The sequence below is a fragment of the Anopheles gambiae genome, chromosome 3, assembly GCF_943734735.2.
Source record: "Anopheles gambiae chromosome 3, idAnoGambNW_F1_1, whole genome shotgun sequence".
NCBI classification, from domain to species: Eukaryota; Metazoa; Arthropoda; class Insecta; order Diptera; family Culicidae; genus Anopheles; species Anopheles gambiae.
The window spans coordinates 2,490,943-2,506,709 of record NC_064602.1 but is presented as its reverse complement, the minus strand read 5'-3'; the positions used below and the strand labels follow the sequence as shown (position 1 = coordinate 2,506,709).

Genomic DNA, 15,767 nt, shown 5'->3' with positions numbered 1-15,767 from the left:
TGATAAACACGACGTAAACGTACATTTTGACGTCTCCGTTCGAAGGACTGTCAAAGTGACGCGTGCTTGTGTGCGTGAGCTGACCGACAGTGTGTTGGTGAGAGTGAGAGAGAGAGTGTGTGTGCAACGACAAATCACACGACCGATTGGAAGAAGTGAAGTGAAAGACGATATCCACAGCAAGGGCCAAAGACAACAGAAGGTTCAATACAATCGTACTTCCCCATCGATTCGCAACGCCGTGCCCTACACAGATGTTCCCCCAGTTGAGTGTTTTGTGCACCTGTCCCAAAACGAAGAATCCTCTCCTGTGCATCTAAACCGTGAATGTTTCGTTACGGCGTACAGGTTTTTTACATAATTGAGTGATTTTTCGGGGTTCTGAAGTGTTTGATGATATGCACGTCACGATACATGGGGGTTAGTGGGTATGTGTTTCAGTAAGTTGCGATTGCGAGCAGTGAGTGAGTGCAGCACGCGATAAGCGGACGGGAGGATACACAGCGAAACGTACGGGTATCACAAACAAACGCAAAAGGGCTGTGCGAGCGCGCAACCATACACAAACACGCGCAGGGAAGCGAGGAAGAAAAATTCAATTGATTTTCTCCCTCCTCCCCCCCTCCCAGAAGGTGCGATGCGGTTCCGTGGTAGTGGTGACGGTGCTCAGCTAATGAATTCGGGAACCAAGCTGCTGCCGCTGCTGCTTGTGCTACTGCTGAAACCCCTTACGGCGGATCATTTCTGGACGGTTCGGCGACCGACGGTGCTGTGAAGCGTCTTGTGTGCTGTGCTCTGCAGGGTTGTGTGTCAGAACAACCGCGTTCCTGTCCTACTTAACGTTCCTGTGTGGTGGTGGTGGTCATTTGTGAAGCGGAAAGGGTTGAAGGACAAGTGACCACTTTTGTGAGTGTGTAGTGTGCTGTGTGCTGGTTTTATATTGTTAGTCTGAAGAGTGTATCGTTAAGAATGTCGACCATCGCCGCCGTCGTTGTCGCCGCCCTGGCTTGTGGTGTCATTGGATAAGGCAGGCAAATCATTCATATTGCTCAGTGGCTGCTGCTGCTGTTGCTGCAGCTCGGATTACTGTCGACGTGCATATCGAAAGTAGCGCTTCAGGCGCCGCCATCTCTGATCGCTCGAGAGGGGACGCAGAAGACGCACAAAAAAGGCAACATCCGAAGTGTGTTGTTCGGTGTGAGAAAGTTAAGCTAGTTTGCGTTCGTGTCTAGTGTGTTGGAAAGTGGCCCTTTTTTTCATTTCCCCCCCGTACGCATTAAGGGCAGCGGTGTGCAGCACAGTTGCACGGGGTATAGTGTTGTCACGCGCGAGTGTGTACGTGTGTGTGTGTGTGTGTGCGTTTGTCTGTGTCCGCTGTCCACTGTGGTGTGTGAATGCGAAATAGTGTATCGGTTGTTTGCTGCAAGTCTGTTTTCTCATCAACTGGTGGTGGTGGTGTTGGTGCTCGTCGGCCGTAAAGAAGAGCAACATGGCGCTCTCCTCCGATCCGTACGAACAGAAGCTGTATCACATGTTCCAGGCGCACAGCAGCCCAGGCAATGGTGTGCTCGATCGCGACGCGCTGGTCAAGCTGTGCCACACGCTGGAGCTGAAGGAGCGGGGCCATCTGCTGGTCAAATGTCTGATGACCGGGTCCAAGACGCACGTCAGCTTCCGGGAATTCCGCGAAGGCCTACTGCACATCCTTGGCGGGAACGATGGATCGAGCAGCCAGCAACCAGCCGGCACCGGCGACCTGGACGCTGCTGCTACGTCACCGTCCACGCGGTCGAGGGAAGCGTACGAAGAATCAGGTGAGGCAATGCGCCATTCCAAACCGGGAATTTCTATCAAATTACCATCTCTCGTAGGTTGTAACCTCGGGCTTACCCTGAATTCGCGAAGCGTCGCTTTGCTGGCGGGAATCGTATTGCATTGTAGCAGGCTGTCCGCGCAGGGGCAGGAAAACAAAAACACGAATCGTGGGGAGGGAAGAGATCTAATTACCAAGCGGCCATAATTATATCGCTTAAGCTCCCTAACCCCGGCCCGCGGCTTCTCTGCCACCTCTCCGGTGCCTATTGCTTCCTGAAATGGAGATGTGGGAGCTCTATTCAAAGGGAAAGATCGTTGACCTTTTCGGAGATAGCTTTCGATGGTTTGGTAAAGCCCGGGATGGCTTTCCCTCCTCTCCGGAAGATGCAACTTTTCTTCTTCCGAAAAGAGAGAAAGAGAGAAAGAGAGAGCGCTAATCTTTGGAAGGTTTTGGATAGCAAAGGTTGCTTGATTTAAAGCCATTATCTTTTGTGGTGAACCTTCGGTAGCTTTTGTCTTGCCTGCGTCCATTGATTTGTCTTGCAGAAAGCCGATAAAGCACTCGAGATAAGATAAAAGTGGCGTTGTCGTCCGATGCGCAATTCATCATGCTGATGTCATACTCTGAACATGGAAACAACGGTGCAGTATGGGAAATTGGCTTAATCTGCACAAAACAATCACTGGAAATATCCCACACGACGCCCCACGTCGCAAATTACACTGTTCTTGGGAGTGTTAAAATGGAATGTAACAAAAAAAAAAAACAACACACATATCAAGCTAACAAATAGTGATGGGTAAAGTTGGAAAAAATCCGGAGTCGAATCCGACCCGACTCGGATAATTTCGGAACCGAATCCGGAAAGAAGGTCCTGCCAGCATTATCCGGAGTTGTTCGGAATCGTCTAGAGCCGTCCGGAATCGACCGGAGTCGGAGTCGTCCGTAGTCGCCTGGAGTCGGAGTCATCCAGAGTCGGCCTTCGAAACAATGGCCTGTATACAAAGTGCACGCACAACGTGAAAGACAAAAAAACGAGAAGAAATTATATGCTTGATTACAAGTACATTTCACCGGACGGCTCCAGTTGACTTCGATCGACTCTAGACGACTCCGAATCCGAACGACTCTGGATGACTCCGGCTGACTCCGAAAGACTCCGGTCGATTCTGGACGACTCCAGACGACTTAAGACGATTCTGGACGACTTTGGACGACTCTGGACGATCCCGGACCACTCTGGCTGACTCCGGACGACTCTTGACGACTCTGGACGACTCTGGACGACTCTGGACGACTCCGGACCACTCTGGCTGACTCCGGACGACTCTGGACGACTCCGGACGACTTTGGACGACTCTGGACGGCTCCGATTCCGGACGACTCTGGCTGACTCCGGACGACTGCGGGCTACTCTGGACGACTCTGGACGAATCTGGACGACTCTAGACGACTCCGAATCCGAACGAATCCGGCTGACTCCGGACGACTCCGAACGAATCCGGCTGACTCCGGACGACTCCGAACGAATCCGGCTAACTACGGACGACTCCGAACGACTTCGGACGACTCTAGACGACTCCAGACGACACCGATTCCGGGCAGAACTAGGGATTCCCATTATGCAGGAGTCGGCATGGAACTAACAATAGTCGGAGTAGAATCGTAGTCGTGAGTGCGCCCCAGATAGCACATCACTACTAACAAATATGCTCGTGTTCGTGGTTTTCCGATTTATGGGCACCCAATTTCAGTGCCTACTCTAGAACACTGCTTGCCACCTTCTGCCGCCGCCCAACTAGAATGCAGGTGTGGGAAACACTGTAATGATCGTCGTAGTAGCCTTTGGCTATGTTGTTGTGCGCGCGTGGTTCGAATAGTAGATTCTTATCACGTTTTTACTACGGCCGTGCAGCCGTTCGACCACTTCCGCCCCATCGTCAGTGTCGCAGGTGTGCCCGCCAACTCTTGCTGTGGCTTCGGCTCGGCTGGGCTACGACTTATGGCTTCGGGGAATCGGGGGGTGACTTTGGGGAATTTCGTTGAACGGTGCGGGTGGGGTAGGGTGGGGTTGGTGTTCACACCCGTTGTTCCAAAAGCGAGGGGAAAAGGGAACTAATTTAACTAAAAAGGCAGCGCGCACACGGAACTAAAACCACCGGGTGAAAGATTATTCGGTGATGTTGAAGGGCTGCGTGTGTAGAAGCGGGCGGAAGACGACGAATCGTTATCGCTTGGCGTTACGCCGCCTAGTTTTTCTTCGCGCTGAACCCCCGACGACTATCGATCGATTGCACCTTTTGTGCCACCCTCCCCTCCCCCCCGGGGGGTGGAGGAGAGCGGTTTCGATTCGATGGGGGGTTGAAGTTGAGCATTAGGTCAACACACATTCAGCGTCATTCCAATTCTGTCATCTTCCAACCCTGCAATGAATTCATTGTGGTGGAAGAAAAGTTAACCGACCTCAAGGATATTCATATTGTTTTTAGGGTTGTGTTAGTAGATGATGGAGGGTTTTCCAATAATGGTTCATAATCATGTTGAACTTTCACTGTGGACCATCTTGCTGTTTATTATCTTAAAACACGTAAACACATTTACTCTCCTATCCAACATCGTTCGTTTTGCCGCGTTACACCAAGGGTCTGTTCATTACGTTGGGGTTTTCGGTGTGGTTGTGCTACATTTCCCTCATATTTTGCTGCTTTGTAAGGTGGGAAACGAATGTGCTTTTGCTGGTGACAACAACAAAAAATGAACCGTTACACCAATGATTGATTGATGATTGATAGCCAGCAGAATGGGCCTTCTACGGTTAAAAACCGTAAAAAAACGATGTGGTAAGAAACACATAACGACCATTTTTGCAATGCATCTCTATTCGATTGAGCGATTTCTTGTCCTCTTCACAAAAAGATTGAATCACATGACAGTAAAATCCTTGCATTTGCACCTTTCATGTGTTAATGATTACACTAACGTCGGGTGACAAATGCACTAACACAACTAAATCAACCAGCAGCAACAGAGTGTCGCCTACTCTGATGTCATGCACGGCGCATTGTACAAATAAGTCCACAATCCACTTTCCTACCATTGCTGGGGGGGTGGGGGAGGGGACCGTTTGGTTTGTGTGCCATGTGTTGATTGTGATCCGCTGTTGTTGCAGTTCGAAAATATAAAAAAGTGGAAAAATAGTACAAGAAAAAACGATTCAACAATCAGACTTGAATGCTCTTTGGTGTTTCGGCCGTTGGGGGCCTGGTAAGGGAGGCAGAAGTAGAGAAGAATAAAAAGTTGGAAATGGAAGGTCATTAGGAGGGCTGAAAGTTGCTAGAAAGTTGTCAACGGTAATGTTGTGTAACGGTGGTCTATGCTGCAAAAGGAACACAGCATTTCACAAATTCCCTCGTCTTGTGTGGCAGAATAAGCTTCAGCCGATTAATCCATGAGGTGGTTCTTCTTGCTTATCCCATTTGGCGTTTGTGGCGTGCTGGTGGTGATCAGTGCAGATCAACAGCGTAGGCATGTGCTGAACTTGATCCAATTTATATGCGCAACAAGTAGCGTAATAATCAATAAGCAAAAGCAACGAGAGTGTGCGGATGAATGGTGGGAACAGCCAAACAACAGCATAGCGTAAAGACGTGTGAACGCTATAAATGCTTTACGCTGCACGAACGAAAACACACACACCTTCACGCACCAAGCCGTTGCTTTCCAATGTTTTCGGTGAAAGGAGAGCAGTGGGTAACGTTAAGTGGACGTGTAAGGTTAAGATAATAAATTTAGTTGACAGTTTGCTGCTACACTTAAAGAAGTCATCTCTCGTCTTCTTTTCGAGCGAAACTGGCTATTCCGACGCAATTTTCTCACATTCTGCTCACCCGGTGGTAGCCGTGCCGTGCGTATTTTGGGCTAAGGGATTTAGTTGCTTCCACTCTTCCAAGCTGTTCTTTGCTCGCTGTCTGTCCCTCCCCGACCAAAAATCTGTCACTCGGTCGCTTCTGTCTGTTTGTCTGTTTGATCGATGGTGATAACTGCGAAAAATTGAAACTCACGACCACCAGCAGCAGCAGCAGTAGAAGCGACGCTGGTGGAATGTCTATGAACTGAGCGTGTCCTGTGACCTCCGTCAAAGACACTCGCGGGGAGGGTGCGCATGTTTGTCTCGTGGCGGGAATGTTCGGCACTAGAAGGTTTTTTGTTGCGGTATTATATTGTGGTATTATTATTCGGAAGGATCACACTGCTGCATCACACACAAAACAAACTTTCCTACGACCTTCAGGGTGAGTTTTATTTTTACAACAATACTCTGAAGGAGAAGAAGAAGGAGCAAAATACACTCACTTCGGGGACAGGTACAGGTGGGTCAACGACAACGAAACGCGGCTTTAAAGGTGGGACAAGCGATTTTCCCATAAGTGCATTATGTGTGTACATTAGTACGTTGCTGGGGTTTCTTCGTGCGCACACAAAGTGCTGGCGTTGATGGGAATGGCGAGTGTGTACAATAATGTGAATTAAAAATGTAAAATAATGTTCCGCCTTTTGCGCGCCATCCTCCTCTTCTCCCTGGTTTAGTGTTTGGGCTGGGCTGGGCTGGGCGTTTGTTTCGTGTGGAAATTAATTGTTTGAGTAAATGGTGTAAATCCGTCCGTCTTAGGGTCTTGATTGTAACGTTGAGTAACAGGTGATAGTGGGTGGAGTAAGAGCAGGTCCGAGTTTTGGGAAAAGGTACGCATTTAGCAGATGATATAACATCCATTTAATGAAAGGGAGCACTTTTTTTAAATGATGGCGTATCTTCATCTAAAGAGATGAATCCAAAAAAAGCTTTTTTTGTTTCTAAACTCTAACGCTTTGTTCCTATTTCTAGCAATCCCTTTGTTATAATAATGGAAAGTCTTTTTTATATTCTTAAAAACCTAACAGTACAATAAATCGGATCTGTTTTATCATCCTCCGCCCTCAAACTTGTTGAGCTGGAAACAATTTGTGGTGTGAATTACAATTAAACGCAATTGATCGTATCGTACCGCGCTTCTATTGCCAAATTCGGTGTTTTTTCGTCTCCCCTGAGAAAAAGGCAACATTCTAGGCGGGTTCGAAGTGGCACAGCAACGAGCAACGTTGAATTAATTACAGCGTTACCACTGAATGGTTAATAAATTTAGTCTGTTATTAAAAAAGTAAGGCAGTGTTTGATCGCTCGCATCAACGAATAAAGGGAAACAACTCTTTCATTAACCCAATCAACACCTCGTCCGTCCGTGTGTGCATGTGTGTTTGTGTGAGCTCTATTGCGCGCGCCACTACTGTCTAACAGCGTGCAATATTGTTGCCCCGCTCAACCTATAGCCTACCCTGACCATCGCACCGCAACAAAATATGATTGTAGTGAGTTGATTTTTTACGACCGATTCGTTTGTTTTGTACACGGGGTGGTTTTGTTGTGTTTTTTTTCGGCCGACTGCAGCTACTACACATACACACGCACAAACACACCGTAAGTTTGTCGATACTACTGCAGCCATAGTGTGCGCCCTCTACAACAGGGGGGTGAGATATCGCTGATGTTTATTATTAGTGGCATCACGTTGAATGTGACGCACCGAAAGGCTCAGTCCGTGGGGATCCGAATGCACCACAACACCCGTGGCAAAAGAGAAGACGGGGCGCCGCAACAGCGAGCCGAACCGAAGCCCGAGGCGAATTGCATGAACCGAAGAGAGCAAGTAAGTGTTGGTGTGTACTAGACAGACAACCAGCAAGACCAGTCCGTCCGTCCGTCCGACCGACCGTCAGTCAGTCAGTCAGTCAGGCAGTAGTAGTGCACACGACGGTGGTGGATGTTTGTGGTTCGTTGCATAGTGTTGAAGGAGGGATACTCCTTCAGCAGTAGTGTGTGGCAGGTTTGCTGTTGTTGATATCCGCGCCATCACAGCAGGCGTGAAGAGTGAGAGTTGCCATAAGCAGCAGCAGCAGCAGCAGTGGCGCACACGCGATGAGGAGTCGAATCCGCCGCGCCGGAGGTTTAGGCTGATGCGTGAACGCGAACCGCCACCGCGCGTAATCCATTCGACCTTCCGGGGATGTTTCGATAGAGTGAGAAAGAGAGGGAAAGGAGAGACGAGGCCCGTGCGTGTGCGAGAGTGCTAGAGAGGGCGAAAAATTAAGATATGCGCGCGCGTGCAGGTGTTATTATGGGGTGGTGGTAGGGTTGTAAACGTGGGTTTTTGTTAACAAGAAAACACACCAACCACACCGCCACGATTCGTGTTGGATTTCGTCATCAGCCGTTGTTTGTTGCAGCAGTTGTGCTGGTTTGAGAGGAGAGAATTTTCTAGTCGAGCTGTAACCATGATTATCATACTATGTAATACACTGTTTGTTTAGTGTTTTTTGTGTGTGAACTGTTTTCATTCAATGTGTTTGGTTTTTGTCTCCCGTTCGCAGACTCCGATCATCCAGATCAGCAGTCGCAGCAGCAGCAGCAGCAGCAAAAGCAGGAAGTACTGGATCAACAAATGGCTTCCTATGCCTCGCCAGTTTGCCTTACGACCCCTGGCAAAGCCAACCACATCGGTGGAAACGCGGGCAGCAACAGCAGCACTATTAGTAGTACATCGAGCAATTCGTCTACATCCGGTTCGCCGTCATTCCACAGTGCTGCAGGCAAGTTTTCGAACGGCGGTAGCAGTAGCAATAGTGGCAGCACACATAAGCACCGATCGCCAACGCAACAGCGCAGTAGTTCAGCTCCGAAACCCTTCCACGGCAAGACAGAAACCTCGGGCCACAAGCTACCTCACGAGGAGGAGGTGGTTGAGAAGGAGAAGAAGAACGTTAGCCTTTCGACGGTAATCGGTCATGCGAAGACGCTACCGCACGACAAGCAGAAGACGAGCGTTGATGGCGTTCCGGTGGATGATAACGAATTCATGAGTCAGCCCATCGTCAATCGTCTGCCGAAACATGAGGCCGAGGTGGACGAAACGTCGGATCGGGAAGTATCGCCGAAGTTTGTCGTCGGCACGAAGAAGTACGGTCGCCGGTCAAGGCCACGGGAGGACGTGAACGGGCTCGACTCGTCTTCGCTTTCGTCCAACTCGGATAATGAATCGGTCACCGTGAAATCGGCGGCAAGGAAGACAGCAGCAGCAGCAGCCGCCGCCGCCGAGGAAGAGGAGCCGATTTCCGTGCATCATGTTCCTGGCAGGACGCGCCAAAGCTTCATCACCGGCACGGGAACTGTTGCCTCGTCCAAGGTGCAACGGTCGGCATCGCAGAGCGACATACACGGCTCGAAACGACGCCGACCGGTAATGGCTGGTGGGACGGGTGTGAATCGGTTAAAACGGTGTGCCTCCTTGCCGACGCACCGGCAGCGTCCGACGGTGGTGGAAAGCAAACGCAACACTACCACGGTCACGATACGCGAGCAGCTGCACATGGACGACGATCGGATCGATCAAAAGATCTACTTCATGAATCTGTCCGAGAATCTGCGCGAAATCTGGGACTCGCTGCTGCTCGACTCCGACCGCCGGCATGGCGATCTGCTGAACCAGGCCCAGCTGGAGGAGGTGTGCGAGCGGGTGGGGTTGCAGAAAGTGCCGGCCCGGTTGGCCGCCCAGGAAGTGTTTAACAAGCTGTCGCTGCAACCGATCGAGGGTATCGGGTTTGAGGAATTTATTGCCCTGCTCGAAAGCAACACCGATCTGCTGCCGATGAGTGAAACCAAGGAACTGCAGCTAGGTGATTGCGGTACCGGCGGCAGTCCCACGGTCACCCCGTCCGTCGTTTCGCCGGAAGAAAGTGCTTTTACGCTTGCAATGCCGCCAGGTAGGTTGAAATGCCTGTGTTCCGGCTCTTCCGGCTTTGTTCCAGTCGATCGAGGAAATGTCATTTCTAATCTCTTTTTTTTTTTGTTTGATGCATCTGTCCGTTTCAGATTGGACGTCGGAAATCGGATCGCTGGCTGCTTCCATCATCATCGACATGTGGGAATCGGCGGGCATTGATGCGCCGGCCAATTTGCTGCACGATCTTGGATTCGATCGAGACGTAATACAGGTGGCCGATTTGGTGCAGGCGCTCGAGGAGGAACATCAGCGGCTGGTGAGCGGTCACATGAACAGCAGCACTATCAGCAACATTAGCAGCAATCCGTTCGACGATGCTGCACTCATCGTACGAGTAAGTATACACACACTAACATACACATGGTGGGGTTTTGGGGCGTGTAAACAGACAGAGTTTGTCATACCACATTGTTTGATGTTTGCTTGTTGGTGCTCTTGTGCAAACCGGATGACGAACCGGCGCGTAGGTGAACGATGTCAAACATTCGCACCATTGCATCTGTCTGACCCACACATCTTCGTCACTGCTGCTAATTGGTCATAACCCGTGAGGAGTGTTAGCAGTTGCCGTTGTTGGCATCCGGTGTGTGTTGGAAGTTATGAATATTCATCACCCAGTTAGCCTTAGTTGAACGACTGTGTTAAGCAAAATGGTTCACAGCAAGAAACATGAATGGACATGGCATGGTCTTGTGTTATGCCGAATGGCAATAAACGCTTCTTAAGCTGCTTCTTATCGCAAATGAGGAAGTTTATTGTAGGAGGAACATTAACCGTATTTGTTGCACCAAAATGAACGTTATTCCAGAAGTCATGACTTTAGTTGATAATGAATAGAAACTTCTCTCAATATTGTAAACTTTTTTTTTATTTGGTATGATTCATGATAATTGTAGTTAGGGAAAGATAAGAAAAGGTTCATGGGTCCACGGGATGCAATTTATCTTTTAAACGAAATCAGCCGGCAGGCTTGGTTCGAGTTCGATTTTCGAGTAGAGTATGAAGAAGAAACACTCGCTTAAGATTGGAAGTGAAGTGCGATTACGAGTATAGGCGATGATATGGGGTGCAACGAATGTGTGCGGGATTTTATGAGCGCTTATAAAGAGAGACACGCAATGATGATCATTGTTCGTAATCGCTTTTACCGTCGTCATCGATTGATAACGATTTCTCCTTTATTTTTATTTAACTTTCTGTACTGCTGTAGGCGTCGCTGGCACTGCACAAGGCAGAGGTGACCGCACTGCGCCAGGCGTTCCATCAGTTGGTGGAGGAGAACAAGAAGCTGTACGCGGACAACAAGGAAGTGAACCACCGGGCAGTGCTGCTCGCGCAGGAAGTGGATGAGCGACACAACTCGCTGGAAAACTCGACCCGCACGAAGATACGGCATCTGGAGCAGCGCCACCACGAAACGGTTAAGGAGCTCTCGTCGCAGCTAGCCTTCGAGCGGGAGCAATTGTCGCACGCGAATGCAATGCTGGAAAAGCGCATCCAAGCGCTGGAGGGCGAGGAGGGAAAGCTGAAAACGGAAATCTCTCGCCTGGCGGAGGAAAACGACGAGCTGCGCCAAGATCAGGAGAATCTGACGAAGGAGATTACCGACCTGCTGGAGAAAAACATCAAACTCAATCGAGACATAGCGGAGCTGGAGGAAAACAACCGCAATGATTATGCCGACGACGACGAGTGTGGCTTTGTGCGCAAGGACAGCGAAGAGGTGCTGGATTTGATCGATCGGATATCGTTGCTGCAGAGTGAAAATACGGGTCTGCGCGATAAGAACGACGAGCTGAGTGCCGAGATAGAGACGCTCAACGTTGAGCTGAGCAAGTTCAAGCTGAAACGCTGCACAACTGCGGCGGAGGACTTAAGTGCAGCGGGAAGTGGAGATGGCCCGGCTAGCTCAGCGGCTATCAAGCGGCGGGGAGATTCGCCGAGCAAAACGCGACTAGCGGATGAAAGCCATCGGTTGGGCAAATTCCGCCGATGCAGCAACGAGAATGACATCGAATCGGACTCCTCGTCGGGCGATTGGATGGCACTGCATTCGGAGCTGGGGCAGAGTCTGCGGGGCGCTGAGGTAGCTGGTTGTGCGGAGCTGACCGGTGCATCGTCCGGAATTTCAAGCATGAACGAATCATCATTGAGCCGTGACGATGAAATCAAAACGCTGCGTGCGAGAATTGAGGAGCTCGAGGTGCAGCTGAAGGAAGCGAAAAAAGAAATCGCACTTCCGGAACAGGTGCCTGCCGCCGAAGAGTCGGCCAATGTCGCAGTAACGTCCAGCGAGGTAGCAGCACCAACACCGGCCGAGAACTCGACGCCGACGAAGGAGGAGGAATGCAAAAAGCTGAAGGCACGGTGCGAAGAGCTCGAATCGAGCTTGGAGCAAATGCGCAAGGAGTACGAAGACTGTGAGGATTACTGGCAGACGAAGGTGAACGACGAGCGGCTGCTGTACGAAGAGGAGCAACGTATGAGCGATGAAAAGTTCACGGAGCTGCTCAAGAAGGTGGCCGAATACGAGGAACAGTTTGCCGGTAATTCCAAGATGGAAAAGGATGGTCGTCTGTCGCCTATCGACGAAAAGGATGGGTTGGAGCAGCAGTATCTCGAGCTGGAAGCGGACTTTGAGCAGGCGCAGCTGGCACTGGAAGAGAGGACGTCCGAGGTGGAGAAGTTGCGCCGCAGGATACAGGAAATGGAACAGATGCACAAATATCCTTCGGAGATGCTACTGTAAGTAATGCAGTGTAGTATGGAGGAAGATAATACGAGCCTTAATTAACTTTTACATCTCCCCGTTCAATAGTTCCCCATCACCGCGTGTAGAAACACCGGATGTAGAGGATCGGCCAGCCAGTTCCCCGATCAGCTACTTGTGGAATCAAAGTACAATCCAGCGGCCAGTGCGGGATTATCAAAACCCGAACTGGCGTCCTCCTACCGTGGCGAATGCAATTTCTGAATCGGTTCTGACTGAAGAAAAGTGTTCGATTGCGGTGGCGACGCCATTGAACGCTGAGGGGGTGACTGAAAACAAAAGTAGCGAGTTTATGGGTTCGTCTACCGAGGTCGTCGATGTAGCTGCTGCCTCGTCAAGCTTCGATCGCATTATTTCACCGATTCAGAAACCAACCACCGTTGTTGGCAGCTTCGATGGGGAAAGCTCCTCCGGTGCGAAAGAAGACGAAAGTCAACACTGTACTACCGTGGCCGTGTTGGATCAGGTTGATGCGTCGGACGCATGTTCAGTTAAATCAGCGCGCAGCACTCACAGTCTCGCTTCGACGCACAGCATGTAAGTACACTATGCAGCAAAGAGTGTTTGTTTTTTTTTGGCTCGACAGGTATCGATTTTTTTATTCAAATCATTCATCCTCTTCACTTGTAGCCAACATTCGATTGCCAATTCCGAGGGAAGTACGAGCGGGGTGCAAACGAAGCATCTGCGGTTGATGCAGCTACAGCTGCAGGATGAAATTAAAGACCTTACGCATGAGCGTGATTGTCTGATGATGGAGCTGCAGCAGCTGAAAGAGGCCAAGTCGGTATTGGCCAGATCCTACGCCAAGACGGCTTCACATCCTAACCAGATGCAAAAAATACAGAACCTAGAGCAAAAGAATCGCCATCTACAGCTGATGGTGAAGCAACAGCAGCAGTACACCGAATCCATTTTGCATCGTAAGTATCTTTGTCCGTCTTTGATCAAGAATCTACCCCGCACGACGAACGCTGAGACATGTGCTTTATGTGTATGGTTTACTGTTATAGAAATTTGGCAACAGCAGCGCAGTGAAATCAATGATCTGCGTAACCGGCTGGAGGCACAGTGCGTTGTGATATCGGATCAGGCGGCACGGCTGGCCAACAACGACATACTAGTCAAAGACATGTACGCGGAGAACTCGCAGCTAATGTTGCAGGTGCAGCGGCTGGAGCATCAGTGCAATCGTGCCAACTGGATGCAACAGTACAACCAATCCAACTCATCGTCCGGGAGCCACCACGGTTTGAGCGGCATCATGCCTGGGCTGCCGTAGCGTCGCCGCTGTGTCCTGACTGCGCCCGGCAACCAGCAGCAGGAGCAGTAAGGAATGGAATGATGGGAGTGTTTTGAGGTGGTCCCTTGTCATTCGGTCGTTACGTTTGTCGGTCTGAAATATTGCCATTTCTTTCAATGTTTTGTTTACTGAGCCTGAAGAGATCCTCATGTACACGGCCTAATGTAAATGGGAAGGTTTAATGCGTATCGGTAGCCTCATCATGTTTATACGGTTGTTTCTATAAATACGATCGAAGCTAGTTCTTTTACACACACACACACTCTTCTCTGAAATGTTTCCCGCAACGTTTCCTCTAACGCCTTCTGTGTGAATACTGTTTTCTCGCCGTTTAGTTTGTAGTGCAGCGTGCAGCAAAGACAGGAGACTTGTGGCATTGGTTAGTGTTTCAATTTTAAACGTTTACCGTACATGTATGCATGTGCATGAGGGTGTATAGAAGAAAGTATGAAGATCAATGTGTGTATGCCATTTGCGAACTGGTAAATTGTACCGCTTAGAGAGGTTCTCTGTTTTAACTGTTGTGTAAGGATAAGAGCTTATAAGAACGTACATAGGTTCCATTTTTTCCTCCTCTCGTTTGTACGCTTTATGATATTTAAAATCGAGTGATTTCTATTTATTGAACACGTGTTAAGATACTTGGGCTGCAATTTTATTGTAAGAGTACTACTACTGCTCAACAGTCGAAACTTGAGCCCATTCTATCTGGAAACAGGAAACAGCGTTACTGCAGCTACAACTAATAATACTAACTCCGTACACCAGCGGGTATGGAAAGATATTGTGCAACAAGACGTAATTGTTACTAAAGATCTGTGATTTGTAGTGGAAAGCAAAACCAGCAGGAAAGCAACACACACAGCGAACGAGTCTTTGTGTTTGTGGCACGAATATTCTATTGTTCATCAGGAATTGTATAATGCTAGCTGTTTCGTTCCAACACTCCTGATTCGTTTGCGTCTCTGTGTGCGTGTGTGTCTATGTGAGCGAGGAGAAATGTTGCCTTATATTTTGCATTGTAAATTTTGCTTTTGCGCACCTACTGTAAACACTTCCCCGCAATAAGGCACACCGATACCGATTTTCATTTTCTACTCTCAGAACACGATCACGAGTTCGCTTAAGACTAAACACTACAAACCAGGTGAACTATTGTTAGCATATGAGCTTACGGGATGTAATATCAATTTCATGTTAGATTACGAACAAACTACCAAACTAGCAATGTTTCTAACGAAAAGACAGTGGATAAACACGAGTCGAGGAATAATAGGCTGATTTTAGTGTAGGGGGGAGTGGTAAGGATATACAGAAAACGGAAGCTGTATTGCACATCACATTGTGTCCTATCGAGCCTATGAATGAGTACCGCAACAGACGCTCAGGAGGACACACATTGAATTATGTATGTTAGCAAAAGCTATCCAGCAGTGCTAAAACTATAAATTCTGTAATTCTAAAACGAGGAGGGGGAGGGGGCAGTACTAGAAGAAGGAATCTGGCACAATTGAAGGCATATTTGCACGGTAAAACATACGTGTCTGTAGTGCGTACGGTCGATTACCACGATATATTGCATACTGAATTAAGTTATCTTGTAAAAGACAGACATTGTGCTACTACAGATGGTTAAAACTGGAAAATCCTCTGAACTATTTATTATTGAGCCAGAAAGACGTCCAGACGGAAGGAAACACCTCTATGTAAGTGCTTAGCCTAAGCAGCATTGGGAACATTCACTTCTTACAGCACAGAAAGCGGTTTATCATGTTTCGTCTTCGGTTAGCGGGGAACCAAGGAACCATTGTTTTTATTATCGTTCAAATTTATATCGAGAAGAGATAGCAATCGGGCAAGAGAAAAGGTCAAATGTTAAACTAAAGAGTAAAATGTTCTTCATTCGAAGAAGAAAACAAGATGATATGAAGATATTAAAACTAACGTTTAGTGAAATTGTTTATTACAATGTTTTATACCCATACGAAAGAATTGAACAACAGCAAC

The 15,767-nt window shown here is 48.8% G+C and overlaps 1 protein-coding gene across 2 annotated transcripts; it reads left to right on the top strand.

Annotated features, from left to right (window-relative positions):
- The first annotated feature begins 122 nt into the window (after positions 1-122).
- On the top strand, positions 123-15,716 carry LOC1278069 (ninein-like protein). 2 transcript variants are annotated; one of them, XM_061660391.1, is made up of 7 exons: positions 123-1,814; positions 8,279-9,667; positions 9,777-10,021; positions 10,898-12,432; positions 12,506-12,994; positions 13,088-13,380; positions 13,471-15,716. In XM_061660391.1, the coding sequence occupies exons 1-7, from the start codon at positions 1,490-1,492 to the stop codon at positions 13,737-13,739; spliced, it is 4,545 nt and encodes a 1,514-aa protein (XP_061516375.1). In that variant the 5' UTR covers positions 123-1,489; the 3' UTR covers positions 13,740-15,716. The 2 variants fall into 2 exon arrangements, with proteins under 2 accessions (XP_061516375.1, XP_061516376.1); XM_061660392.1 differs by lacking the exon at positions 123-1,814 and adding an exon at positions 7,626-8,198.
- The last annotated feature ends 51 nt before the right edge of the window (positions 15,717-15,767 follow it).

Excerpts from the sequence above, each read along its gene's own strand:
- LOC1278069 (XM_061660391.1), top strand. The coding sequence starts at position 1,490 with ATGGCGCTCTCCTCCGATCCGTACGAACAGAAGCTGTATCACATGTTC. Across the intron at positions 12,995-13,087 it reads CTCGCTTCGACGCACAGCAT|CCAACATTCGATTGCCAATT; the intron begins GTAAGTACACTA and ends CTTCACTTGTAG. Across the intron at positions 13,381-13,470 it reads CACCGAATCCATTTTGCATC|AAATTTGGCAACAGCAGCGC; the intron begins GTAAGTATCTTT and ends TTACTGTTATAG.